General features: G+C 49.2%; 10 protein-coding genes across 10 annotated transcripts; 4 read left to right on the top strand and 6 right to left on the bottom strand.

Moving 5' to 3' along the window:
• Positions 1-1,730: 1,730 nt before the first annotated feature.
• I303_103219 (uncharacterized protein) lies at positions 1,731-3,460 on the top strand (the record flags this gene model as incomplete). Its single annotated transcript, XM_018406567.1, has 5 exons — positions 1,731-1,879; positions 1,986-2,139; positions 2,230-2,535; positions 2,619-2,918; positions 3,092-3,460. The coding sequence occupies 5 exons, from the start codon at positions 1,731-1,733 to the stop codon at positions 3,458-3,460; spliced, it is 1,278 nt and encodes a 425-aa protein (XP_018265061.1).
• A 912-nt stretch (positions 3,461-4,372) lies between these two features.
• Positions 4,373-6,666, bottom strand: I303_103218 (uncharacterized protein; the record flags this gene model as incomplete). Its single annotated transcript, XM_065968717.1, has 10 exons — positions 4,373-4,600; positions 4,677-4,831; positions 4,913-5,052; positions 5,127-5,210; positions 5,277-5,302; positions 5,421-5,474; positions 5,550-5,775; positions 5,847-5,942; positions 6,026-6,445; positions 6,500-6,666. The coding sequence occupies 10 exons, from the start codon at positions 6,664-6,666 to the stop codon at positions 4,373-4,375; spliced, it is 1,596 nt and encodes a 531-aa protein (XP_065824789.1).
• Positions 6,667-7,090: 424 nt separating this feature from the next.
• Positions 7,091-10,003, top strand: I303_103217 (uncharacterized protein; the record flags this gene model as incomplete). Its single annotated transcript, XM_065968716.1, has 9 exons — positions 7,091-7,242; positions 7,298-7,325; positions 7,372-7,539; positions 7,599-7,694; positions 7,736-7,876; positions 7,939-8,080; positions 8,135-8,999; positions 9,069-9,171; positions 9,230-10,003. The coding sequence occupies 9 exons, from the start codon at positions 7,091-7,093 to the stop codon at positions 10,001-10,003; spliced, it is 2,469 nt and encodes an 822-aa protein (XP_065824788.1).
• Positions 10,004-10,358: 355 nt separating this feature from the next.
• Positions 10,359-10,890, bottom strand: I303_103216 (uncharacterized protein; the record flags this gene model as incomplete). The annotated part of the gene is made up of 3 exons (XM_018406564.1): positions 10,359-10,538; positions 10,603-10,718; positions 10,779-10,890. 3 exons carry the CDS (start codon positions 10,888-10,890, stop codon positions 10,359-10,361), a joined length of 408 nt encoding a protein of 135 aa, XP_018265058.1.
• A 650-nt stretch (positions 10,891-11,540) lies between these two features.
• I303_103215 (uncharacterized protein) lies at positions 11,541-11,999 on the bottom strand (the record flags this gene model as incomplete). The annotated part of the gene is made up of 3 exons (XM_018406563.1): positions 11,541-11,607; positions 11,671-11,798; positions 11,850-11,999. The coding sequence occupies 3 exons, from the start codon at positions 11,997-11,999 to the stop codon at positions 11,541-11,543; spliced, it is 345 nt and encodes a 114-aa protein (XP_018265057.1).
• A 467-nt stretch (positions 12,000-12,466) lies between these two features.
• On the bottom strand, positions 12,467-14,662 carry I303_103214 (uncharacterized protein; the record flags this gene model as incomplete). Its single annotated transcript, XM_065968715.1, has 8 exons — positions 12,467-12,820; positions 12,884-13,064; positions 13,111-13,182; positions 13,242-13,499; positions 13,552-13,669; positions 13,732-14,178; positions 14,236-14,522; positions 14,610-14,662. 8 exons carry the CDS (start codon positions 14,660-14,662, stop codon positions 12,467-12,469), a joined length of 1,770 nt encoding a protein of 589 aa, XP_065824787.1.
• Positions 14,663-15,187: 525 nt separating this feature from the next.
• Positions 15,188-17,347, top strand: I303_103213 (uncharacterized protein; the record flags this gene model as incomplete). The annotated part of the gene is made up of 7 exons (XM_018406561.1): positions 15,188-15,398; positions 15,485-15,570; positions 15,640-16,025; positions 16,092-16,196; positions 16,289-16,642; positions 16,791-16,973; positions 17,077-17,347. 7 exons carry the CDS (start codon positions 15,188-15,190, stop codon positions 17,345-17,347), a joined length of 1,596 nt encoding a protein of 531 aa, XP_018265055.1.
• Positions 17,348-17,638: 291 nt separating this feature from the next.
• On the bottom strand, positions 17,639-20,612 carry I303_103212 (uncharacterized protein; the record flags this gene model as incomplete). Its single annotated transcript, XM_018406560.1, has 7 exons — positions 17,639-18,052; positions 18,157-18,798; positions 18,876-19,049; positions 19,149-19,233; positions 19,328-19,660; positions 19,744-19,884; positions 20,086-20,612. 7 exons carry the CDS (start codon positions 20,610-20,612, stop codon positions 17,639-17,641), a joined length of 2,316 nt encoding a protein of 771 aa, XP_018265054.1.
• A 1,696-nt stretch (positions 20,613-22,308) lies between these two features.
• On the top strand, positions 22,309-24,614 carry I303_103211 (uncharacterized protein; the record flags this gene model as incomplete). The annotated part of the gene is made up of 10 exons (XM_018406559.1): positions 22,309-22,334; positions 22,451-22,510; positions 22,573-22,613; positions 22,682-22,858; positions 22,939-23,013; positions 23,083-23,201; positions 23,269-23,885; positions 23,995-24,227; positions 24,301-24,363; positions 24,427-24,614. 10 exons carry the CDS (start codon positions 22,309-22,311, stop codon positions 24,612-24,614), a joined length of 1,599 nt encoding a protein of 532 aa, XP_018265053.1.
• A 394-nt stretch (positions 24,615-25,008) lies between these two features.
• On the bottom strand, positions 25,009-26,362 carry I303_103210 (uncharacterized protein; the record flags this gene model as incomplete). The annotated part of the gene is made up of 4 exons (XM_018406558.1): positions 25,009-25,350; positions 25,539-25,641; positions 25,768-26,015; positions 26,129-26,362. 4 exons carry the CDS (start codon positions 26,360-26,362, stop codon positions 25,009-25,011), a joined length of 927 nt encoding a protein of 308 aa, XP_018265052.1.
• Positions 26,363-26,431: the final 69 nt, after the last annotated feature.

Raw genomic sequence — 26,431 nt, 5'->3', positions numbered from 1 at the left:
AAATGAGACTATTGCGCCAACAAGGAAAGGCAACGAAGGGTGAAGTAAGGTATGAATGAGAACGAGAGATATTGTGCGATCCTGTATAATGTGCTGAATGGATACACGACTAAATATATGAATAGGATGAATCGATACTGCTTCCTGATACTGATATTCTGAGTCGAGATGCGTTATAAGATAAGATGAGTGGGATCGTACGTGATCAGAGTAATGACAGTGATGAGTTGGACCGAGCCCGCGCAGAACAGATCAAATCAGATCAGATCAGATCAGGTGAGGTATTCACTGATGCAATGCTGACGGAGTGAGGGATTATTCAGACGAATAGGAAGACAATGACAAGAGGGGAGAAGAAAAAATCAAAAAGGAGACAGATTCCGCTTAATTTGTTTAATAGGTAGTTTCGGGTTCGATTACCTTCTTGCTATATGTCAAACATAGCTTCTCCGTAAGAGGGAGGGTGGGTGGATGCATGTGGTACCCGGGCCGCCAAGAATAGATTGGATCGATCAGACCCTCGTCCATCGGCCAAGGCTTGAGAGGGTGGTCACATTGTCAATGCCAATGTCAATATCGGAATCAGTGTTGATCAGATGTTAACCCAGCCCAAGAAGGAAGACGATGCCATGTTTCGGTTCTTGCGGTTCTGGTCTCTGTTTCACCACATTCATCTATATATCCATCTGAATGGACCTCGGCCCAATGAAACCACGATCCGGAGTGAGGGAAACTCAAGTCGATTCAGTAGAAGAAACCAAGCCGAAACACCGTCCGAACTTCTTGTAACATTTACATACATATCCGGTCAGAAAGAAAATCAGCTCTTTCGGTCGCCAGAATCTTGTTTCAAGTTTTCGCCCCTGCTCAGGGGTAATCTTGGCACTACCAAGAGCTGATCTATTCAGCTTGAAAGTTAGTAGACTGACCGACTTCATTCCAGCTGGTCTGGTAAATCAGTCCTTCCAGTCGTCTTCGTCTATACGATGAGAACTGAATGTATTGACGGACATCAGCAGGATACGGAGAAAGGTCTACATCGTTATGTCACTGGCGCCGTGGTAAGGTGATACTTTACTGTAGTTACCGGTTATTGCTGTATCCGGCAAGGACATGACCGCTCTTTCATCAGATGATCACTACGAGTATCCTGTCATCCACCATGAGCAGCGCTGACGTTGACGTTGACAACGATGCATACTATGACATCGAGCACATACATCGACATCCTCCAACGACAGCAGCATGTTGACAAGACTCCAAAACATATAACATGCAAGATAGAAATCACAGCGACTGGTTAATCTGAATACAATCAGCCAACCCGCTGGATAGACCCGCGTCATCAATTCACCCAAATCAATGACATGTCGCACTCGCTCTCCCGTCGAATCAATAATCTCGTAATCCCGCTCTCCCGAAGCTGTGAAACAACTTTCAGACAGACATACAGCCAGAGCCAATACATCTACATCATACATCGTAGAAGATTCCCAGCTCATCAGAATCCCTCGTCTCAGTCGATGGGCAACGGTGAGATGAGGGGTAGACCATCGATAGCATCCTTTGTTCGTTCGATTGACAGTCTCAGACAGCCGCAATCAGTCTATCCGCATTCTTTATCGGCATCGTCATCGAGGTTATCGCTGGTCTCAACGCCTTCGATACTGGTGTCGAGTCGCAAAATACCCCCTCCTTCTGTGTCGAGTAAAGCGCTCAGTCCGAGCAGTATGTCGAAAAGGTTCAGATCGACTGGCGTGTATCCTTCTCCGTCGCCCGAGCTGGGCGAGAGCTTCAACGAGAAAGTCTTGAGGGCAGAGGAGCGGATGATCTCGAAAGAGCTGAGAACAACATCAGAAGCGAAAGGACGATTCATCAGGTGAGTCCAAAAAACCTCGTCGCCAAGGTGTCCTATGCTCGTCAAACCCAGACATTCAACTTCACCCCTGGCCTTGCACATACTGATCAGTGACTCATTCATACAGAATTGTCGAGGTCTCCGCCCGTGATGGGCTACAGAATCTACCCGGGCCCCCTGTTCCCACCGATCTAAAACGGGAACTGGTGGAAAGGCTTCTCGAAGCAGGAGTGCGAAATATCGAAGTGGGAAGTTTCGTAAGGGGAGATTGGATTCCTCAAGTGAGCCATTCATCTTTTACGGGCACTCAGTCTAAATGGAATCTGCTCGAAGGTATTATCAGTGCATTAAATGCTGATCAAACAGGATAGATGGCAGATACACCCAAATTACTACCCTTGCTCCCGGCTCTGACAGGCCAATCCATGTCCTTGCCTTCCCCTCCTAACTCCAGACCATCCACTCCCGAAAGCCCTATACCAGGTTTCGGCGAATCTTCACTCAAGCACATAATAGACAAAACGAACATACCTTCCTCGGCTACCCAAGTCCACTTTCCTGTATTGGTCCCGAACATGAGAGGTCTGGAGAATTTGATCAGATTGCAAGAAGAACATGCTGCAAATGGAGGTGGGAGGTTGACTGACGAAGTTGCAGTGTTCGTTTCCGCAACTGAAGTGAGTCGTACTTGTCTTTTCCGCTTGTACGTCAGCCATACAAGATGAGTGGAATTTGACAGAACACCTGTTTTGCTTCCTAGGCGTTCTCACAAGCGAATAATCACGCTCCGCTGAGCAAAATTCTGGGAGCTCTGCCGCCGGTTATTTCGAAAGCTCGTTCTTTGGGCTACAGGGTCCGCGGCTACGTCTCATGCGTTATCACTTGCCCATACTCCGGTCCTACCCGGCCAGAGGATGTGGTCAATGTAGCTACCCGACTACTGGATATGGGGTGCTACGAGATCAGCTTAGGCGATACGACGGGGGAAGGTGATCCAGAGAGTTGGCAAAGAGTTTGGACGGAATGCGAAAACCGAGGTATAGATATGACTAGAGTGGCGGTAGGTTCTTCGCTCGTCCTTGACTCACATACTTGTGAAGCAGCTGACAGAAGTGGGTTTCCAAATTTTCTATTTTGTTGGATTGACAGGCTCATGTGAGTTGTTTCGGACCAAGTCCTCAAACCGTGGATATATGGATTTTCGAGAGCTGATCTCCCGGATCTGTGCGACAGTGCCACGATACATTCTCCCTGGCATTATCCTCACTGATCTCCCTCTTACCGTACAACCTCTCCTCGATTGACTCGTCTTTGGCAGGTCTGGGCGGATGTCCATATTCGCCCGGAGCGACGGGCAATGTACCGACCGAAGATGTGGTGTATGCTTTGCATAAGTTGGGCTACGAGACCGGCATAGATCTAGACAAATTGGTGGAGACGGGCAATTGGCTCTGCGAGAAGCTGGGAAGGAGGAATGAGAGTAGAGTGGGGAGAGCAATCTGGGCGCGACGTGTCAGAAGGGAATTGAAGGAAAGAGGGCCAAACGCAAGAGGCAGCTCAGAGGAGACCGGAAGTGGCGAAGAGATGCATGATGGAAAGTAAATTTGCAAGGATAATGCAGCAACTGTACAGTACAGTGGCAATCCCATATTCCTTCAGGGGGCAGAACAGCTATCCGCTCTTGTACTAAGATGGACGTCTTCGGACTGAATGGACAATTGAACCACATATAATATGCACGGCATGATTTTTGTATCAGACAACTTCCATCCAAGCAGGCATGTGTCACGAAGCCTGGTCAGGTGAATCAAACGGCTGCTTGACGCTCCAGACAGCTTCAAACGCAATCGCTTGCTCACCTTCAATCCTCAAAATCATACGGATTACGGCAAACCCCCTGCAATCTTTTTCTTCATCCTGCTTGTGTCTCCCTGGTGAGAACGCTAGGTAAGATATTGCGGAGACGTTGACCAACGCTTTAATCGCTGGACACGTACCGGGAAACACTGATCATTAGGTGACAGATTTACCGTCAACATCGAAGCTCCCACAGTAAATTGAACCGTGTGATCTCCTTACATCCTGTCTTGAGCAAGGATACCGCTCCACCTCATGCAACGTTGCGCGTGTGAATGCCGTGAAAGCTGTATATTGATCCTCTGCGAGTTCAGAAGCACACGACCTTCATAAAAAGCCATCATCCCTCAGCTATACCGAACATCTCATTCCCTACGTCTACTATATTTAACACCTCAATGAATACTATCTTTCAAATGGGAAAAGGAGAAAAGCAATAGCACTACAATAAGCCGATTTATCCTTCGCACCGCGTCCCTACAACTGATCTGCTGAATTCGACCACTACAATGACAATCGGAAGGCAGTACTTAAATCCGCTTCGAAACATAATGTTTCTCACCCTACGCCCTATCACCTTTGATCCTCCTTGTTCACATCTGAACCTTTTTTCCGAACATCTCGAGCTCGTGCGTGCCTCATTGAAATGACTTAGGATCAGACCAAGGCTGGAGTGATGTCTAGCGGAGAGGCATTCGCTTCGATCTGATGACCTTTCCATCGTCTAGGTGCCACTCTCGCTTCCCACAAGTACTCCATCTCAGCGATGCTTCGCCCTTTAGTCTCTGGCACAGCGAAGTACGCCCACACGGTGGCAATACCGCAGATACCGGCAAACACGAAGCCCACATAACCACCGAGGTTGCCTTCGTCAGGGTTGATCATCTAAAGTGAACAACTGGGTCAGCTCTCGTTGCTTTTCTGTAGTCAAGGCGATGACGCTTGACATGATAAGACTTACGTATGGAGTTGCGAACCCCATGGCCCAAGCACAGATCTGAGCGCTTCCTTGAGCGAAACCAATACTGAGGGATCGGAGACGAGGACTGGGTGCTTCAGCCGCGAGAGAATAACCACACGCTCCGATACTGGCTTGGTACAAGAATGCCCAGACAGCTGGAAGGAGCCAGTCGATATGAGCTCGAGCCAGAAGAGCTGAATGCATGTGTGCTTGAACGGGAGCTATTGATCACTCACTCATAAAGGCGACCATGCACCACAAACTGGCCGAAGATCGGATTGCCCAGGTGATTCCAATGATGATCAAAGTGACTGTCATGAGACCGAGCCCGCCAACGAGGCAGAGTCGTCGACCTAATCTATCAATCGTGAACCAACTACAACAGAACGGTGTCAGCGACATTCGTAGGCTGCATCGAATGAAACGGGATGTGCCGGACTCGAATTTCACCTGAACAGATTCCCGAGCACTTGGACGGTGAAAGACATCTCTCCAAGACTCAAGGAAAGATTGTCAGGAGTACCGGCAACTTGACTAGAAATAAATGCAGTACGTCAGCATCAGCAGCCATTGCCGGAGAGACACGCTCCGTTCACTTACTAGAAATACGTGAGATAGCTCGTAACCTTTCAATCAAGAACGTGGCCATTAGCTTCGCAGTTAAGCGAAAAATGGGTGTGGCGCCGGAAGGGGATAATGAGCGGGATATGCGACATGTCAAAGACCTATAAATGTAGCTCCCACAAGCTGTTGAAAGCCAAGAAGTCCACAAGCGAGTAGAGTTCTCCTCAAATGTATCTGATGCATGTGGTCAGATAAGTCCTTTTCTGCCTCGCTTCATCGAGCCTCTAATAAGAGATGCCTTTCACTCACGCCTTTGAGTGGTTCCGTGAGTCCGACTGAAGTGCTGTGACTGGACGACGTTTCGATGTGATGCGCAGTGACCACTTGTTTCCATTCGGCTTCCACGACGTCCATTCGAGAAGGTCCGTGAAGTCTGACCAAGGAGGCCTTTACTTTGTCTTCCTCACCGCGACGCAAGTGCCAGGAGGCCGGCTCGGGCAACCAGTATACTCCACTCAATGGGATGATCACCCAGCTGGACGTTGATCGTGACAAGGTAAGCGGTGCACGCGGGACCACAGTGTGACTGAAAACGATGTCTCTCACATGTATTGTAAGCCGAAAGGAATCTGGTAAGCCTTCGTGGAATCAGGATACGCTTGCCCTGTTCCGGTAAGAACGCCCTGCGCAGTCCATCCTCCGCTGCGTGGGTCCAGGCCGGTTCAGATCATCAGCGCTTCAACGGGTCACTCGGTGGGATGTCGGTGGGGTGACAAGCCACTCACAACAGAATGAAGGTGTTTAAAGCAGCTCCGAATGGTCCTCGGAGTCGCCACGGAGCGTATGAAGTGAGGGTCATGATAGCAGTCGAGGTCATTATACCGAAACCGAAACCAGCGATGATTTTTGCGCCCAAGAAGTCCGCAGGTGTCTTACTGAGCTGTTCAGTGATGATCGCGGCGGTGGCGATCGTCATGGCGATCACAATGACGACCCTTGTCCCGAACCTCGTGTGCATGAATCCAGTGAAGAGAGCACCAAAGACCATCATGAGTGACATCATAGCCGTCCAAAGGGATTGCCAGAGCGCCGAGATTACCCAGATTTTGGAGGCTTCGTCATAATATCCGAAATGCTTTTTGAATGCAGGTACACCGACGAGCGATCCTGTCAATAGACCGTCGAAACCGAATCCCACCATCAACCTGAAAAGGTATCTTAAGCATGTGACCGGCTCGTGGTCTGTAAGTGGAACTTACATTAGAATGTACACCGACCATCCGAAGGATCGTCTATTGAGTCGGATATACTTCAATAAGCTGACCTCCGCATGTAGCTGAGAAGGAATCACTTCTGTGATGGCAATGTTGTCGGCCAACTTGTCATCATCGAGTGGATGAGCTTTGACGTTTTCGTTTGTGTCCATGGCGATATATTCCCAGTTTTACACTGAAATGGGTCGATTCTGTTGATCGACAAGGGAGCGCCTGCTTGAGTTCCTGCTGGCGTTATGTGCTTTCCGGGGACTCTTGGAGCTCCAAGTTCCTCTAAATACGATGAGCACCGAAAGGGATCGTGTTCTCGCAGGAAACGTTACTTCCGACATAGATCGCCGCGGGATGTGTGCGTTTACTAAGTACCATTTCACTTGCGGGGCGGAATCAGTATTTCCGCCCCGGTTTTCCGAGGAAGAGCAAATGACGCCACGTAATATCGAATCCGAGCGGTGAACAGCATTTCCGTCAATCACCTTGATAAAGAACCAACTTCTAGAGGCTGGACATATGCAGGTCCTAGGCAAGACACCACTTGTAAGAAGGGAGATAACCATTGCCAAACAATCTGCAAGAATGACCTTCGATCCGGATACCATCGCAGCTCAGCTGACCCTGGAAGAGGCCTGCACTCTTCTGCATGGTCAGGATTTCTGGCGACTTAACGGAGTTCCCCGACTCGGTGTACCTAACGGCCTGAAACTTAGTGATGGGCCAAATGGCGCTCGGTGAGTCGTGCATCGCGGTTGTTAGGATTGAGGCGCTGATACCGCGCTGTTTAAGTGGGCAAGACTTCGTCGGCGGTGTCTCGGTAAGCTGCCCTAAGAGCGACACGCAACGTAGCTGACAGCACTCAGTCTGCATGTTTCCCCGCGGGAGTATGCTTAGCGGCTACTTTCGATCAAGAAGCAGCCCGCAGGATTGGGAATGCCATTGCGGACGAATGTCGTTCAAAATCCGCATCTGCAATTCTGGGTCCTACCGTGAACATTCACAGGTCACCTTTAGGTGGTCGAAACTTCGAAGTCAGTTGGCTTCTTACATCAATAATATAATAATGTAAGCTGACATTTTGCGCAAACAGAGCTACTCTGAAGACCCCGTGCTCGCCGGATACATAGCGTCCGGTTACATCAAAGGTGTACAAGAGAAAGGAATCGCGGCTACCATCAAGCACTTCGTGAGTGATGGTTAATCATGCAGTGTCGCTGACAGCAGTAGATCTGCAATGATAGCGAGCTCGATAGACGTACCATGGACGTAAGCGTCAGCGAGAAAGCCCTTCGAGAGATCTATTTGAGGCCATTCGAGATCGCGGTGAAGCACGCCAAACCTAGATCAATCATGACCAGCTACAACAAGGTAAATGGTTGTCTGTGCGCCCATCCTTGCGCAAATTATCGTTGACCAGGTTGTTTGCTTAGGTAAACGGGGAGTACGTTTCTGATTCCGCACGGTTGGTAAACGGCATAATCAGGAAAGAGTGGGGGGCGACAGATGTGCTGGTTGTTAGTGACTGGTGGGCTACATATTCAACAGAGAAAGCTGTCTTGGCGGGATTGGACCGTGAGGATCATTGCTTCACCAGTAGCGTCCTAGGGCTGATGGATGGCTGGTCAGTGGAAATGCCCGACTCTTACGCTCGAGGAAGTGGTCAATTGATCCAGGCTGCTAAGAAGAGTCCTCAGCTAGCTGCTGCAGCTCGTGAAAGGGCACGAACAGTACTTCAGTTCATCAAGGACGCGGGAGGTTACGATCTTCCACCTGAACTCCCTGAACTGGCCGACGATAAGGCAGAGCACAGAGACTTGATTCGAACGGTTGGGGCTTCCGGAACCGTCCTCCTGAAGAACAAAGACTTGGCGTTACCATTGTCAACTTCTTTACCTGTGGCTGTAGTAGGTCTATTTGCCAAGAAGGCTCTCATACACGGTGGTGGCTCAGCAAGTCTTGAATCGCATCACCGAGTATCACCATTTGATGGCATCGCCGAAGTATTTCCCAGAGCAATCCACGTTCCCGGTCCAAACGCGTACAACTATTGTCCAGTGCTGGAACAGGGAGTGGCTACCAGGCCAGATGGGCAATCTGGAATGGTTGTTGAATTTTTCAACCCAAATGGCGATTTGGTAGAGACAAGGAGCTTGGACGGAACGTTCCTCACTGCTTTGGATCGCTATCCTAAAGGCCTAGAGCCAGGTTGGACCGCCACAATGTCATTCACGTTGAGACCAAAGACGACCGGTCGACATGTCCTCTCGATGGCTTCGTGCGGTATCGCGGAGCTGTCCGTCAACAACCAGACTATCTGTACGACGGTGCCCAAACCTGAAGACCCCAACCTTTTCCTTATGCTTGCCTTGCACAAGATCGCGAAGAAGGCTGCATACGAGTTTGAGTTCGGAAAAGGGTATGAGGTGAAAGTGAATTATAAGTCGAACAAAGACAAGATTTTTGCAACCGAGCTGCCGGCCAATGGTATCCAGTGAGTGTTTTTTTTTTTCTTTTCTTTTTTTGGCATTTCCACGGCGATGCAGAGCTCACGTTTGCTTAGTATCGGGTTCTCGGAGGCATTGGATGAAGACACCCTCATCCAGGATGCGGTGGAGGCCGCGATAAAGATAGGCACGGCGATTGTATGCGTGGGTAATAATCCTGTGAGTGCGCTTGCTACAGCTGAATATCGTCAAGGTGGAGTTGACAGCCCTTGGCCAGGACTACGAGACCGAAGGGTTCGACAGGGAGGATTTGTTCCTTTTGGGTCGACAAAATGAGCTCGTCGAACGGATCGCAGATTCGGATTCCAAGGTCATTGTGGTCGTGCATGCTGGATCTCCTATTGCTATGCCGTGGCTCGACAAGGTGGATGCTGTTCTGTATACGTGGTTCCCTGGGCAAGAACTAGGTCATGCTCTTGCGGACGTTCTGTCCGGCGCTGTCAATCCCAGCGGAAGACTCCCCGTCACCTTCCCCAAGCGCATCGAAGACAACCCCTCATTTGGCAACTTCCCTGGTGCCAACGAAAAGATCGTTTACGCCGAAGGTAGCTTTGTCGGATATCGGCACTACGCAACGAAAAGTATACCTACCCTCTTCCCCTTCGGTTTTGGACTTTCCTATACCACATTCTCGGTAACCAACCTCAGTATTGCCGGGATCGAAAGTTTCGGGCCGGTGAGCTCGCTCACCGTCACGGCAACAGTTGAGAATACTGGCAAGGTTGCTGGTAGGCACGCTGTTTTGTTCTTCGTTAGTCCTCCTGCAGGGTCTTCCAGACCTCTAATTTCCTTGGAAGGCTTCACCAAGACGAATTTGCTTCAACCGGGAGAAAGGGAGGAAATAGGCATATCTCTCCAGCAAGATGCGTTTTCACACTGGGTAGGGGAATTAGATGGTCGCTGGGAATTGGAGGCCGGTAAACATGTTGTGCGCATTCTCGCGGACGCGGGTAGTTTATCAGGTCCGTCGCAAATCGTGACCATTCAATAGAAAATGCTTCGCGATACAAATGAAAACAGAATGTAACGCTAGACCAAAGTGCACGTTCAGTCAGGACAGTGTCAGCCCATTTTACTTTACATCGGTGCTCCTGTGTCAATCATTTGCAATTTTGATTGCGCAAAGTCTTCAGCAGTCGCTCTGCTTTGCTCGATCGATCAGTGGTTGTCGGTCAACAATTCGATCTCGGAGATGATGCTATTTGCCGAGCTGAGTAGGTGTACGTGAAGCGTCGCGGCCTTCTAAAAGACATGACCCATATGCATGAATCGATCCTTGTATGGTACAGTACTGATAGATACTGATTTACGTTTTGAGACATCTGGTCCGCGAAAGACCTTGATCATTATTTTGGATCATGGGCGACAACATCAATCTCAACCCTCATGTCATCTTCTCCGAGTCTTGTGACTCCGATACAAGTCCAAAGAGGTTTGTGGTTGGGGCACCATTTTCGGAAACCCGCAGATATCGCTTCAATGGCCTCGTTGTTGCATGGGACGTGGTAGGTGACAACTTTGAACACCTATGTGCCCCATGAGAGATTAGCTTCTATAGGGTTCTCAACCATATTCGCACAAGAGACTGACCTGCTCCCATCCTTTACCTCCAGCATCTCTCAGATTTAGGTCGACATTCTTGAATGCCTGTTCGATTTGGGCATTGATCTCCCGGTTGAACTCTCCTGTTTCGGGATTCCAGCCACCTAGCACCGGGTCGTTAGTCTTCAAAGCCACGCACTGTTCTGAGAGGTTCCAAAACGCACCTTGACCGGAGCATTCAATCCTGTCCCCAACTCGGACCGCTTGCGCGTAGGCGTTCCTCTCCAAGTTCCGCTTGCCGACTCCTTCGTAAGCGTACCATTGAAGATGAGACATTTTTGATCAGCTGGATGCTTGCTGTATGGAGGTGATCTGTACTGTGATAAATCGTGCTGTAGGTTTCAAAGATCGCATCTGGATTGAGAGAAATCGTGTATATATATCGGCTCGATCAGGTCAGCAGTCGGAAACTTCATTTCCGCATTGCTGCAATTACCTTAATAATATATCCCACGCGGAAACGGGAAATCCGCGACTACGTCACACCCAGGCGTCGTCCCGTTGATGTCAGTTGTCAAGTTCTTGGCTAGCCATCTCAGTCGGCCACAGCTTGTCTGCTCATTGCTACGATATATCTGACGAGCAAGCACCACTTGCATACTCTATTCATCCAGGATAGCAACTACAGTCTTCTGAATGACTGAGTGTGTGTATGGTTCATGAGAGTCGACACCATCATCAACTACGAATCGATGTCCCGATATATACAAAATACATAAGCGTCGTGACAGTCCCTCGTGGTCCATGAACCTCACTGATGTGATAGTATCAGGTGTATTCACGGATTCGCAGACCACCTTACCCCACCTAAATTTGTCAACAACTGCTCAGATACGCGCACAATAAACGTTTGCATCTGCTCTTGGTCCCTATAGGTTTTGGTGATCATCAAGTGAGCATTGTACTGTTGGTTCATACTAAGTGACTCACATCAGATACACCGAATCTTTCTCCAGGGGTATCGCAGCTTCGCTCTGCATGGCTTTGAGGTAGCTTTTGTGGCGTGCGGTAGATTCAGCTTGGGCTCGGCATGCGCTATTAAGGGAGCATGCTCACTCGTTCTCAGTTTCGTACACATACAGGGAAACGCTATCCCATGAACTGAGGCCGCCCTCGACAAATTCAACAGGCAGTTGAACATAGTGTAGCAACTTGGGCATACGGATCGCCAACGGATAATGAACCTGCGAGAGAGAGAGTCAAAATTGAACAAGCCTCTGGAGCATAGGACTCACCTCTCGATAATGTCGGATATAATCGTCATGCGATATCCCAGCTCTACCTCGACATACTATCAGCCTGCCGTACAGGTCTCGGTCAGAGGCTTGAGCAGGGGGGTGACCCCTGGGGGAAGGCGTTGGAGGCATCTGTTGCGCATGTGTCATGATCGATAATTCAAACACGAATACTGAGGAGGGATTGTGACTGCGATGCGAAGCAATGCTGCTTCACCTCCCGCGCGCTCATTTAGCTATATCACAAAGACAAAACCACAACGTTCGGCTTCCAAAGCCACGGCAATCGCCTTCTCAGAGCGGAGATGACATTTCCGATCATCGGCTGAATAGTCTCCGAGGAACACCCAATTCCGCAGATCCGCCAAACACACGAATCAGGCGCCGCGCGGGAGGAGTCGGCAGCTGACGACTGCCATCGATTGCCTGGCACTAGGTTGTAAGCTAACGCCCCCCGAATTCGGCTGTCGAGCTCGGCCTGCGACGTATGATAGACCCGCAGAAAGTCATGATAATACATTTCTCCTGTGCAGACATGATGGTCAAAGTGATCAAAACAAGATTTGTCATACAACTCGAACGAGTCGAATAATGGGGAAGTCGGTCTCCATCGGCGCTCACTGAAAGTTATTTGCACCTAGATTAGATTCCTGAGGAGCGCTCAAGTAATGAAAAGTAGTCCAATCAAAGTTCAATACAGAATCGATATCGAAACTCTGGTCAATCTCCAAACCCGCCAAGTCTTGGTCGAACGCGGCACTGGTTAACCTATTGATGGCATAGTTGTGTCCCATAGTCTTGAGTGCCTCTAAAGCTTGCAAGGAGCAACGCCAGGAATTTGACAGTCGGCTGAGCAGGCTGATTATGTCATCTAACGCTTTCTGCGCTTGCTGCTTCTCATCATCCTTGTCGGGCTGATCGAACAGATCCGCAAGTATCAGAGTCAACACGGTTCCTGGAATGTATAAATTCTGTACAGAAAGCATTAGCGAACATAACACCTAACACAATACCCACACACAAGGAATTCTCACCTGAGACATTGTTACAGGGGCTTTGTTGATAGTATAGGTCAAGTCGAAGGTTTTTGCCAGTTTCACAGTACTCAAGGCAGTCTGAAAACATGTTCGTCCTTCTTCTGAGTTGAGACAATGTCGTCGTAGGAAGGATTTGTGAAAGATGATGGATAAAGTGTTGTATGTAGCATGTATAGCGCTGTCCATTTCTCAGTTCAGCCGAAACCCACGGTCGTTCTACTCACAGCACTTGAGGACTCGCTTGGCGTGGTCCGCCGTCCCACGGTAGCCTAGTAGATACAGGCAACATGCCGGACCTGATCAAACGCATCGTCAAGCGCTATCGCTGGTTCCTGAGCGGCGAAAGCGGACTCACCATGCTTGCAGCTTGTGCTGTATACGCGTGACAACACTCGGATCTGAAGCAGCAGCAGACTGAAACCCGTAAAGAGACCTAATGATGTCCGCACACACGTCCGAGAGCGACACAAACGCTACCTGAAGGTCCGCTAGTCCTGGAACACTTGAGCCTGTCGACGGCTTGGGCAGAGGCAAATTGTAATCCCCTTCCATCAAGGTTGGCATCCGTCCATTGTACAGGGCAGCGAGTCTACTTCTACTATAAGTGACATTACTGGGATGGGAGATGTCAGAGAGCGAGGTGGACATACTTGTCTTCGACGTACGCGGTCCAGAATGCATTCGCTCGAAGGTCATACGTTTCCGCGGTCATGAGTCCTTGATCTATCATCTGTCGAGGGTCCACGTGACATCCAAGATCTTGCAGCAAACGAACCGCAATCCCTGAGAGGAATCTTTGCCGGTAAGCTGTGTCGAATGCATCGTGGGAAATATGGTGGACTAACCATCATATACCCAAGCGACAGAACTTCGTCCCAAATCAGCAAGACAGCAAGACATGAGGTTGATGCCGGTGACTGTTGCAGGCTTGGGGTTTGCGATCTCATGCTCCAGACAATCGAATGCTTTCCTGAGGAAAAACAGTCCTTTCGTACCTGCATTCTCGTTTGGCGACGTCGGAGGATGCACAGGGGTGGAGATGTGGGATGCGACAGCAAGCATTCCCATGTGCAAGCATGGTGAATATGCTGGGTAAGATCGCTGCGGATTCCGAGTGTATAGGTCCAGATCGCGACGGAAGGTTGACTCATCTACCGATGTATTGTACCCATTCAGGAAGGTGAAATAGAGATCCAAGAGGTCCTCCGTCTCCTCACGAGTGGAGACGATATGAGATGATGCGGATTCATTGAGGCTTCCGAGTGAGCCGGTGAAGGACAGCCAATGCGATACTAAATGAGCTTTACACTCAGCTTTCGAGCTTTCGCCGGGCATCAAGCATCACGCACCATGTGTGTCCGGCGCGCTCTCGACCATACGAGGAATAGAGGTAGGGTTCATGAAAACCAGGCTGCCCGTACTCCAGTCCAATTGCAGACTCTCCGCGGCATGATAGACTGGTAGCTCCGTGCTGCTAGGACTGTGTTCCGTCGCGGAAGTGTTTTCCTCCTCGCCTCTGATGGCGTCATGTGAGCTGATTCTGCTATGATCTCTCGCAACTCTCAATTCCTCCTGCATCAAGCGCAATTGGCTTTCTAATTCCTCGATCCTCTTCCGGGATGCATTACTGATAGAGCTATTAGCATCCGCAGCTGATGAGTTTCGTCGTGACCCGACAATGGCACTGACTATTGGCGATTATCCCTTACTTGTGTATAGTTACATTCCAGGCCTTTCAGCTGACAGCGACCGCATGTCGGCTCCGCCCCATCGCATCTGCACTTCCGCGTCCTACAGGCGGCACAAGCTTTGGAAACATTTCGTCGGGATGTACTCATTTGCGCGACTTGTACAGGCGGCCACAGCGGGTCGGATAGCGGAAGACGATGAGGGAAGCGCGGTCTCTAGGACTACCTTTCGATTAAAGCATTACTCGTGTATAGGGATTAATCTATCGAGGGGATAACTACTTCCGTTACTGTATTTGCTGGAATTCAGAGTTGTTAGTGTAAAGTGGAGGTTGTGGGGAATCGCCGGAAATACGGTTTCCGCCAGCGGTGAAAGTGAAAGCCGCCTGCCACTACGTCTCTCTCATCATGTAGTGACTTGGGCTGTCATGGCATCGCTTCGCTCGTGGACGCACTGATCATATGACTACTCAATCCGTTGTCAAGGATAACCTGATCCTCATTCGCCCTGGTGAAAACAAATTTTCTAGTGGCCTCAACAACTCGTATTCGTGTTTCCCCCAGCTAGCTTCAGTTCTTGATGAGTGATTCAACAATACCGGTGTGTATGACCATGACCGGTGACACAAAGGCAACGGACTCGCAACTCACCAGTACCTTCTCCCCGATCGACGTCAACAATGAGAAAAATGAGTCCGTTGCGAGCGGATCCAATGATTGCACACTGAGCAAGGCACAAGAACACGATGGTCTGGCATACGACACGCCGCATGGGAGGAAAATGGTGTTACTAGGAATATTCTCCCTGGGAATGTTCATGGACGGTGAGCGTGATCTTTTGGCTGGGATCAATCTCAGTATCATCGTGATAACCCGACCCCTGACGCCCGACGCCCAACCCCATTTTTAGTCATCGGTTTTTCGGTCTTCTTTATCATGGTTGGGCCGACAGCGACAGATTTAGGGATCCCGGTAGAGGAGCAAACATGGATAATTGTGAGCTGCTTTCGTCCTCGAGGTGACTCAACTCCTGCCCCTCAGTCTACTTACCAGTGTTCAGCTTAGACCTCATATGGTGTGACATTCGCTGCGTTCCTACTGTTCTGGGGTCGGGTCTCCGATCTTTACTCACCGAAACCTGTCTTCGTCTTTGGTTTCATCGGATTGGGTGTAACCAACCTCGTTATATCTTTCCTGACAGAGCCCTTCTCCTACTATGTCGTACGGGCCATCAGTGGAACCTGTGGAGCATGCCTCATCCCGTCATCGTACCGCTTGATAGTTTCCCTCTTCAGGAAGGAGGAGCTCAGCTTTGCGTTCGCCGTTTACGGTATCAGTGGCTCGATCGCGAACTGCAGCGGCTTGATCCTGGGAGGCGCTGTTCTGATGATTCCTGGTCACGGGCAGATGATCGGATGGCGTTGGCATTTTCGCATTGTAGCGGCCCTGATGTGAGTTCTCGCCCTACTGCATCGGGCTGCTGTCCATGCTGCTTGGCTAATTTGCTGTATTTTCAGCTTGCCAGCAGCGGCTCTCTCCTGGTTCCTGATTGCGGAACCCAAGAAAACGACGGCCGATGTTGAATCCAAATGGAAAAGAATGGATATCGTTGGCGCCCTCCTGTAAGTACTTGATCCGCTTAGATGCCGAATACAGGCAATCACGCTCATGTGAAAAGCTAATCGTTGTACCTACTGTATACTGTGGAATCAAGCATTCTTTTGGCCACCCTACTGCTGATATTGGGTCTAACTCTCGGCGCGTCGCACGGATTCGGTCAGCCTGCATTCTACGTACCGATCATCATATCGCTTGTCCTTTATCCGGCCTTCATCGTGTGGGAGCGAAGACTGCCAGCTGATTACGCCCTGATACCGACCCAAACTTGGAAATATCAAAATTTCACGCTCTGGGTAGGAATGGCGTTATTAGGATATGCGTGGTGGTCAATGGAGTTCGTACCGCACGCCGAGACGTACATACATGTCCACGGGGAGAAGCCCATCGTCGCCGCTCTGAGGGTGCTTCCCCAGGGGATCACGGCTTTTGCCGCCAGCGTATTCTTGACGTGAGTTTGATACAGCATAGATACAGCACAAGTTGTACAGCGGTCCCCCTTTCCCCGCACCAGAGTAGCGTGCACTGGCTCGTTCTGAGCTTTGCAATCGTGAGCGGACCAAGCTCATCTAATACGGTGTCTCGTGCTCACCTGCTAGGACGTTTCCACGAATCTCCATGCGAGCTCGAATACCCGTCAGCTTGGGACTTTTAGGGGGGATTATCGCATACGTCTTGTTCATCTTGGGCGGGGCGCGCACCGGGCGGTATTATTGGAGCTTCACATTCATCGGGTCGATCCTTGGACCCGCTGCCATGCACACGTTCTTCAACTGCATCACGTAAGCGCTTTTTCGCACTGGTACTTCTTTCAGAGCGTTACCCAAGTTCAAGAAAAGATTGGTCAGCTGACTGTCTTGCACTTGATCTTATTATCGATAATAGTGTCGGTGCGATGATGGCGGTACCTCCTTCTGAAGCAGGAGTGGCGGGTGCAATCACCCAGACAGCATTGCAAGTGGGATCGACGATCGGTCTCTCCATCCAGGCAGGCTTGCTGACAGTCTACCCGGACACGTACAACGACCTGAGGAATACCAGGATATCTTGGTATTTTGTGTTAGGCTGGACGAGTATTTGGCTCATCGTGTTCCTGGTCTTCTACCGTCGTCCTGCTAAGGAGCTTAGAGATACCGAGGTGATCGTTGCCCACTAGATTATAGGATGTGGAGGTTATCCCAATGATCGTTTGGTCTGATCGATGCATGTCCACAAAATCTGAATCGGATAGTGATTGAGACAAACTCGGTATAGTCGCAGGGCAAATGTGTGATGTAGCTGCGCTCTGCAACATATCTCGTGCAGTCACAAGAGTAGAACCCAAGGGCCCTTGGTGCAAGCAGCGTCTAATCAGTTTCAACTGTGTGCTTGCAGATCTGCTGCGAGCGAAGCTGAACGGCACGCATCCATGTGCTATGAATCAGTCTGGAACTCCATCTCTATCTACCTATTCTTGCATCTCTTCGGCCTTCTGATCAATCTTTGGATGTGACCAAGCCTGCCTTATCATCACTCCCTCAATCACTATCTCGATCACCGTGATATACGCTATCCCCATGTGAACATCGTATTTGCCCACTACGAACGGCAGGTAATATACCAACTCCAGCCATCTAAACGCGAACATGAAGTACGTCGTCAGGGCATAATGTCCTGCGAAGGTCTTGGAACGCTCGTTGTGCGCCAATTGGATTATCATGGCGAGCAGATCTATCGAGTGGATCATCGATGAGATGATTGGTTTTTCCATCAAGGATGGTTTGGGGTTGTGGTCTGAGAAAGTAGGTATGATGGATGGGTTGACGAGGGTTAATTTGTACCGGGTTGGAATGTATATTACGGTTGACAAGGCGAGGAAGACCTGAGGGTCCAGTGGTTAACGAGGTGGTCATTACATCAGTCGAAACGGAAGGAATCAATTTAGATGGTGTGTGTCTGTCATTCAAGGCAGAAGTGGAGACTCACCCCGACCCAGATTCTATAATCAACACCTGTCCCTCTCCTCATACTATTTCTTTCCGAATGCGACCACCTCCATCTGCTCACCGTAAATCTCCACCATCCATTCCGCTGGACCTCGAACGGAAGTACAGTCCTCAACTGAAGAATCGCAGGGGTGATTTCGAACAACACGAAAAGAATCAACAACAACGTATCACCCCAACTCTCATTATCGTCCTGCTCCCAAGCGCTGTACAGCCCGATGGCCGCTGCTGCGAGTATCCCCGTTGCCTGGGTATAAACTCCATAATGATTGATGCCCGTCGTGGTTTGGCGGGTATACCAGTATATCAATTCTAAGATGATAACAGGAAACGCCAGCAGGGTTTTGATGGTAGTCAAGAACAGTCTAGTTTTTGGGTGGGTACCTGGAGTTCGGGAGCCGAAGACCCCGTTGGCTTGTTCCCATTCATTATGTTTATGAGCGAGCTCCCACTCCGTAGCGTTGTGCGCTGAGCGATGGGATCCCACGAAGTTGTTCAGCAAGTTGACCCGGGCCGGCGTGAGTGAGGAGAAACGCAGAGTGAAGTTGACGGGTATCGATTCTGGATCGGGTTTTGTAGAGTCGGAGCAATTGTTTCGAGTCACAGGTAAAGGGCGGACATCCTAACAAGCCCAGCTCATCAGCATTAAGTGAAGTCATCGGAGAGATTCATTGTCAAGTCTAGAGAGAGTCCTCATACCTTTGGACCGGCGGCATGAGTCAGATGACCGAGATAAGGACTATAAGCCAGCTCTTTACTCTTCTTGCCCTCTTGCGGACGAAGCACGAATCGGTTGTCCCAATGACCGTTCGATTCGTATGTTCGAGAACAAAGGAAACGCGAGGCTAGACCACCTGAAAACCCCTTCCCGCACTGCGATTGTGGACAATGACACTTATCAGCGTCAATCTCCATCGGACCGATTGAATGTGAAACATCAGCCTATCGATTGAGTGGATGACCACGACTCACAGCATTCTTACGAAGATCTTTGTGGGCTTTATCGTACGCTTTCCGCTCGAACAACCGCGTTTCATTGATGATGTATACGTGCGCCCTGCGAGTCCAAGTACCACGTACCGTCCCAAATTAGCAGCTATCTCGTATCAAGCATCGGTCGAAGGAGTGAATGAAGTAGCCCAACGACTCACCTAGATATCAAGTAAGGCTGACTCCCAGGCGCGATAGCCCGTCCAGTGACGTTTCCAGACTTTTGACTATCCTCCTGTACTGGAACAGCTACAGGATCAGACCCGGTCACGTTGTGCTTGCTCTTCTCCTCGTCGTCTTGTATGCTCGCATACAGATCATCCTCAACCTCCTCGTTGGTGTTGTCCTGTTCATTATTAGTCGAGTTCTTGCACGGATCGTCGTGAGTGTGAAATTCGATCAGAGGGAATGCGTGGGAGATATGTTCTAGAGCAGCCCATCGCTTGGTGTCCTCGTCCTGATATGTGCCGCCAAGTGACGAAGAAGCGATATACCTACGAAAAGAATGAGGAATTAGTAAGACGAACGGACCGATACACTCCGAAGTGTGCCTAGTATGTCAAGTAGGAAAACTCACTCAGGATTGATGCGGAAGGGGAACTCGACATCCTCAGGTTTCCAATGGGTGTAATCTTCCAATCTGTCTAATTTACTGGGTGGACGGGGTATAAGGGCGATCGCTCCTCTGACGTCGGGTGCATATAGGTAATGATCATAGCTGTATTGAATATCAGCTATCGTCCTACATGACTACCAAGAAGATGCAGGTTGAGTGAACAGGAAGGAAAAATACTGTCGAAGTCAGGAAGGAAAGAGATCGTCCCATGCCAGATGCGGGGGTTGGGAAAGAAAGATGACCGTTGTAGAAGCAATTTACAATCGCCCGACCAGCATTTAGGGGCAGGAAATCTGTACTTACAATCTCTTCAAAGGCAAATTGAAGTTCACCTTCGTCTCGACATCGCGATGATCCAACGTCAGATCTTCCATTACCACACCCTGATAGACGATCTTCTCCGAGGGCATATACCTAATTTCCACGGGGGATCTACCCGTCTTGGAAGACAACGATATCTCTCTTCCCGTATATTCTTCGGGACTATAATTCCTTTCGTCGCTATATTCCTGCCTCTGCTTGTCCTCCGATACGTCGTCGTTGGGTATCCTCGCATAGACCGTGAACAGGACATCGAATCGGGTTTCTCCGTCTATCAACGGTCTAACCACTGTACTAGAAGTCAAGTCCGGGGTGATCGTCCCGTTGTAGACCAAGGCTTTATGCGGATCTCGTACGGACTCAATGGTCGATCTGGTGAACTTCACGACGAAGAAGGTGATTACTACTCCGATAGCTGCTGCGATGAGTATACAGGATACGCAGAGACATTGCTTGATGGTTCGTTTGGGCCTAGGTGGAGGAGGAGCGAGCGATTTGTCGATGTCCATTTGGTCTAGTCGGTCTGACCCATCCACCATTCAAGCAAGGCCGCCGTTGGTGAGCTTCAGTGATTCTTGGGACTCGAGTATTCCCGTTTCCCGTTAAAAGGCTCTCTATGTACTGCTTTTTGGGCAGACGAACTATTGTCGTCTTGTGAGTGTGCCGAGCTGAGTTGCAATTGTCATGCTGCTGTTATTTTTGGCTGAATCACTGATTGATAGGGATATGGGACAAAGCTCCGACCGGTTGGTCCACACAGGCACCAGGCTGACCCTGAATATTCGGCACGGGATTACTTGGCAACGGCCGCATCATCAGCTTATCCGCAGGCAACAGCAGCTTTCATGAGTCAGTCTGATCGCTGACTTGCCAAGGAAAGCCGACACACAAGCAACAAGAAGTTGTGAAGGGAGCCATGAGTCGAAGTGATGTGACATCTTCCTCGAGGGATGTCAGCAAAGCAGTACGGTCAACATGGCGAAATCTTTCGGGCGTGTATGATTCTGCCTTCCTCGTTAAGCTTAGTCCAGCTGTAAGGAGCTTTATACAGCCCGTATTAGTGTATGGGACTGCAATCAAGTCGGAGATAGACTGTAGAAGAAGGGAGAACCACAGGCAATATGGCATTATAGTTGTACGCCAGACGAATGCACGTATTTTAGGACACAGATCTGCGTCTCCTCCTGTGAGCGAAACTACCTGATGATCAAATCATTCCGGGGTCCGGCGATAAGTAAGCTTCTCCCCAATCGACTACTACGGATGTCCTCCTCATGCATGATGGCACGAATTATTCAACTCTCATAGCAACACATTTGGAAACATATGCTTGCTTGTTCTTGGCTGCCTCACAAGAAGTGGTGGATTTATTATTTCGAATTCCCGCATTTATGTGCGTAGGAGTGGAGTTTAACGGAGATCCGTCATTATGCAATTTTCCACCTCGCTGTCCGGTGGGTGGGAACATCGAATAAAAAGTCAGACCAATCGGATCTTTCTTCTTTCTTCGCTTGCATATATAAACCGCTACCCTCGATCGACTTTTATCTTTCCTCGTACATATCCCCCCCGTTCTCATACATAATTCACACTACTTTACATCTCTCAAGCGACAAAGCTAGGTCAGTAAGCAGACATCCGAAAATGTCTTCAACTCGTCGCTCTTCCAATAACCCTGTTGGGGCTGGGGAGTATGAGCAATCATTCCTCTGAATCTGAAAACGCGGTATCAAGCCCTTAATGATGGGTTTGATCAATGGATCGAAATCAAACTTGCTAGTCTATCAAGAAATGTTGTTCTCTCTTCAAGATCAAGCAAGCTCCAGCTCAAGCTCAAGAAAAGAGACAACATACAAAGACATATCGATATATCATTTATCATTCATCTTCAACAGATATTGATAAACGCTCTTATCTCGTCCTCGTCTTGTTATAGACAGAGATAGAGTGCAAAGATGATTATCCGATAAAAAAGCAACACGGGTGCCGTGTCTCCCTCCACAAAAAAGCTAAGGTAAAACTGTTCGACACTTCGTCCTAGGATGAAGGGAAGACGGTCTTACTCTGATGCTGTACGAGGGATTGACGCCGAGCTGAGATCATACCGTCGTTAGCGGATCAGGATAATGCCTGCGTCGCTAGTTGCTTTTTACGTTGAGGAGTGTCGTCTGTTTTGAGCTCACGATTGCGTCAGGTCTGAAAAGGATGATCACCCCGGATTGGCAAAATATGTGAGTGACCACGTAAACGCATTCGGCCTGGATATCCTCTCCAACCGTATCCCCTGTGGATTACGATTGTTATGCTATGCTTGATTCCCAATGCTCATGTGTTGACCATCACATAGCCCGAACGCGAGCGACCATTTGAATTGGTATGAGAACAAAGGGAAACTCAAGCTCAACTTGTAGGTCCATATTTTTCTATCATATCAGACTCGACAATCAGTTGACTTCCATCGATCGATAGTTTCCTGAGTATCGTGGCTATTGGAATGCTTCTCAACGGATGTATGTCATCCCAAACCCCTATTTCTCGTTATCTCACTTCACCTGATTAACCGAACCTCGTATCGCAGATGATGGATCCCTCATTTCCGGTCTTCAGGCTTCTGACGCCTGGCAAGCCGACGTCGGGTACCCCAACGGTGTCAAACTTGGTCTTCTTAACGCTTGTGGTTCCTTCTCTGGTGTGGCCGTTGGTCCGATCATCACCTACATCGACGAGGTTTGGGGAAGGCGATGGGGTATCAGATGTATGTTTGTCCCACGTCTCTTGTCTGTGCGGTCATCCCAAACACTTGAGTTCAGAAGCTAATGGGCCCAATCCGCATAGTCTACGGATACACCATTTTGATTGGTTCGGTCATCGGATGTATCGCTGGTGTATCTGGTGCCAATGGTTATGCTCGTGAGTGAACGGTGTCGCCCGTTACTCCCCAGTAGTAGGCAGTGGTTCTGATTGAGATCTGCGTGCTAGTCTTCTGCGTCGGTCGAGTTATCATTGGTTTCGGTCTGACTTCGTTCCTCATGACGAGTCTGATCGTCGTGCAAGAAATCAGTCATCCCAGATCTCGATCCACTGTCGCCCATTCCTGGGTAAGTCCTCTCATAGCCATAACCCTCTTCTCGTCCTCGTGGAGGTCCTCGCTGACGCAGATCACAGAACTCATGGTACATCCTCGGTCTCTTCATCGAAGGATGGGTCATCTTCGGATGTGTAGGCTACATCTCCTCGACTTCTTCTTGGTCATGGCGAATCCCCTATATCATCCAAGTCGCTTTTGCAATCTACATCCTCATTGCCGTCCAATTCGTGCCCGAAACTCCCAGGTGGTTATTCGCCAACGGCCGAGAGGACGAGGCGTTCGATTTCATGGTTGAATACCACGGTAACGGCAATCGAGAGGATCCTTTGGTCTTATTCGAATTTGAAGAGATGAAAGCTGCTATCGTCAAAGAACGAGAAGCCAAAGCTGAGAAATGGAAGACGATCCTCAAAGATCGATCCAACCTCCATCGACTCGGTCTCGCCTGTCTCATGCCCTGCTTATTCAACATGTCCGGAGCGTCCATCTTGTACAATTACTACACGATCGTCTTTGATCAAGTTGGAATCACCGATGCCACCAGCCAAACCGGTATCGCTGCTGGTCTTAACGGATTCACTTGGTTCTGCCAAATCGCCGCGGTGTGGTCCGGCAAATTTGTAGGAAGGAGAAAAATCGTTCTTTGGACTTGGCCTTTCCTTCTTTTCTGCTTGGTCGGATTATGTGCCTCCGGGTAAGTCATCACTCCCTTGTTTCCTCTTTCGCGCAAGTCGTTGCCCCTGGCCTGGGCTCGTGTGGTTATGCACGTTGTGCTTACGAGAAGCGCTTGCAAATGTAAATAGTGGTGTATATGCCAATACGGGCGAGACCAATACCAGCGCAGGAATAGCTACTGTATCGCTTGTCTGGATCTTCCAGGGATTCTTCAACTTTGCTTGTCCCGTTATCTACTCTTACGCCTCTGAGATCCAGACGTTTTCGATGAGATCCAAGGGCATGTTAGTTTGGAACACGGTCTATCAACTTCAGACTGCATATGTGTCTTGGGTTGATGCCATCGCCTTGGAAGCTATCGGTGAGTTCGATGTCTCCTACACTATGACGATGAATACAGGTTGACTGAGTGATCTTGTGTGAATGTTCAATAGGATACAAGTATTACGCGGTATACATGCCTTTAGTAATCATTGAATTCGTCCTGGTCTACTTCTGTAAGTTACGCCTCCATGGTCGACATCGAGGGGATTGACGCTGATGGGGTGACGAATTCGTAGTCATGGTTGAGACCAAAGGATACACTCTCGAAGAAATTGCTTTGGCCTTCGATGGAGGATCCAAAATCTCTCTCGCTAATACGGATATCTTACCTTCCGTCGAACACAATCAACGAACCGCTAGCGAAGAGGAAGAAAGCGGATCAAGAGAAGGCGACCATAAGAACGTCGCTGAGGCTCACAAATAACCGGGATGCCCATGACAACTTCCGGTGCGTGCCTGAGGAAAAAGTTAGATCGTAAACTGCGAGGGCGAAGACGAAGGGAGGGGCAGGACGCGCACAAGAAGAGTATGACAAGTGGAAGATAGATATATCAAGTGGAAGGCTGGATGAGGTATTGTCTGGGAATATGGATGGCTTGCGCACGGAAAGGCAGGAGGAGGAGGATAAAGAAAACATCCATTATAATTGAACCAAAACGTACGGAAAGGAAAGGCAAGGGGGCCAGAAAACTATCGAAATCATCTAAAAAAGGAATGAATGCATCCGATGATATCTTTCTGTGTATTGTGTATCTGAGTAGTACCATTGATCTTCACGACTTCGGGATTCGTCATGTCGACGTCAAGCTCTGATGAGTCTACTGAGGTTTAATGGCTATTCCTCTCAGTCGGACATACATGACCTCCCATCCTTCGCGCATATCTCCCTTGTCCTTGTCCTTGTCCTTGTCATTGCTTTCCGAGTCCGATCGAGGATTGATACCTGATCCAGGATGAGCGTCCGACCAATAATTATCGACTCTACAGATCTGCACCACTTCGTCCAATACAGACTGGGCATCTTCGTCTGATAGAGTTGAGAGGAATGAATTTCGGGCGAAGGTCTCTAACCATCCTTTCAAATTAGTTGGAAGGGGTGTAGGACGGGGAACGAGCTTGATGCATTCTGCATCTGTTGTAAAGCCCTTGGAGTCGAGGAGCTGCGTGTGTTCAACGTTGAGATCGATGTCAGCGTGATTTCATTTGGGCGCCCTTTTTTGCTTGGGCCTGGGGCTGAGACTGATGATGCTGAGAGAAGTATTCGGCGTATTCATAGAAGAGGATGATCATGAGGCATTGAGAAAAGACATGAAGTGCAGGCAGGTACTGTACTGTACTCGAGACTCACCTTTTGGTATTGTTTGTCAGTGGGGAAATACCATGGATCCAGAGGGATGGGGTTCATACCCCGTGATTTGAGGGATTGGTGTAATGCTGCTCTGATACCGACTCTACGTGCGTCGTGGTCAGATGCAATATCAGTTATGTTAGACAATCACATCTTGACACAAAGTTTTCTCATGCATGTCATGAGTGAAAGGTGTGTGAATCGATGCAAGGTCAGGTTCGGTACTTACACGTTACCGAATCCCCCAAACTCAAAGGCGAACTTGCCTCCAGGCTTTAATAACCATTTAACCAGCTCGACCACTCCGCCTGGATTAGATTTACACCAATGTAAAGTGGCCGAGGTAAATACTTTATCGAAGTGCCCTTCAAGCTCTGGGTGTTTCGAGGCGAAAGATGGGAAATTCTGGATATCAGCTTGGATGAATTTGATGCGGTGTGAGGATGCTTGTTTGAGAGACTGTCGAGCCGATTCGAGCTATTTAGACATTCAGACATTTAGCCATTTAGACACAGATTGATCCATTGAGTTTGAATATGAAGTGGAAAATCTAACACAACGAATGTGCAATTATGATAGGACACGCTCACCATACTTTCATTACTATCTACACCCACTACCTCTCCACCTTCACCTACACATACTATCCCCTGCAATTGGATAGTCAATTGACCAGTCCCGCATCCTAGATCGATGATCTTCTCTCCCGGCTGAGCGTCTAGTAAGTCTAGTACAGGCGACGAATTGGCAGCGGAATAAACGAAAGACGCGTTGGTCTGGTATTTTGAGGGATTGTGATTTGTCAGATTGGATGAGTAAGACATGGTGTCAAGCTGGTTTTGATTTCGATGGGTGAGGATTCTTCCTCGCACAAGAGATATAGCGGGGGCTCA

The sequence above is a fragment of the Kwoniella dejecticola genome, chromosome 3 (assembly GCF_000512565.2).
Source record: "Kwoniella dejecticola CBS 10117 chromosome 3, complete sequence".
NCBI lineage: Eukaryota > Fungi > Basidiomycota > Tremellomycetes > Tremellales > Cryptococcaceae > Kwoniella > Kwoniella dejecticola.
This window is presented reverse-complemented; position numbering and strand designations above follow the sequence as displayed.